General features: G+C 40.5%; 1 protein-coding gene across 1 annotated transcript in view; it reads right to left on the bottom strand.

Annotated features, from left to right (window-relative positions):
- Positions 1–350: 350 nt before the first annotated feature.
- The window catches only part of LOC117954038 (proteoglycan 4-like), a 21,580-nt gene continuing 20,925 nt past the window's right edge, over positions 351–1,005 (bottom strand). The window contains exon 6 of the mRNA XM_034887495.1: positions 351–487. Within this exon, the coding sequence (XP_034743386.1) occupies positions 351–487 (137 nt within the window). The remainder of the gene's footprint in view (positions 488–1,005) is intronic.

Raw genomic sequence — 1,005 nt, 5'->3', positions numbered from 1 at the left:
ATAATGGGCCGAGGCGAGCCGAGGCGGGCCGAGGCGAGCCGAGGCAAGCTGTTACCAGCAGTGGAAAAACGCCATCAGTGTTGTCCCTGCTATGAGGACAAGTAAACTATTAGTAAGCATGCCCAAGGGGATGAATCTCTAATTTTTATCAAATCTCAATTTCTTTTTATTTATTTTTTTTTTTACTGAAATCATATTTGACATAATATGGCCAATACATTTTCAGCAGTGACAATTCATGCATTTCTTCAAATATACATTTTTGACGTGGCTTCAGCAGGAATCATAATAACCAACCTGTAGCTGCTGAGATTGAGATGATGATAATATGAAATTGTTTGTGTTAAACCTCACTCACGTTGAGTGCACGTTGTATTGTTGTCGGGACAACAGTCGCGAAATGGCAAGCATTCCTCATCACAGAAACATTGTCTGAAGCAGGAGTCGTTTCTACCAGAGCAACACAGCACGGGGGGACCTGCACAGCCTGAAGCACAACCAGCACAGCTGTATACAAGAAATTACCACTGTACTAATTTATTACTGTAATTACACTCATTATTTCAATATCTCAAGATCATTTTCTAAAAACAATACACATTTCAATCAGCCTGTTTTGTTGACGTAGCGGTATTCTATTAACAGAAGATATTTAGGTAAATCATTGATTAAAAAGCAGAAGCGAATTGAGCAATCAATGTGTTTCCTCTAGTGTAGATATAATAGTACTGTAATAGTAGTTGTTGATAAGAAACTCTAGATTGAGGGCTCTGTGAGATAGAGTATTTGGTTGGTGCCTGGAAGAGCTGTTAGTGCTCAGGGTAAGGTTGGAAAGGATCATTCCAAGTCAGAATGAGAGGGGTGAAAATGTTTGATGCATGATGAGATGAAGGAAGAGTCTGTTGCACTGGAGGAATGGGAGCAGGAAGCACAGTGTATGAGGTGGTGATGTGGGTATTACCTGCTGGAGCTGCTGGTTGAGCTAGAAAATGAAAAGGGACAATG

The sequence above is a fragment of the Etheostoma cragini genome, chromosome 12 (genome assembly GCF_013103735.1).
Source record: "Etheostoma cragini isolate CJK2018 chromosome 12, CSU_Ecrag_1.0, whole genome shotgun sequence".
Classification (NCBI taxonomy): Eukaryota; Metazoa; Chordata; class Actinopteri; order Perciformes; family Percidae; genus Etheostoma; species Etheostoma cragini.
The sequence above is the reverse complement of the archived record's forward strand: the minus strand, read 5'-3'. Positions and strand labels throughout refer to the sequence as shown.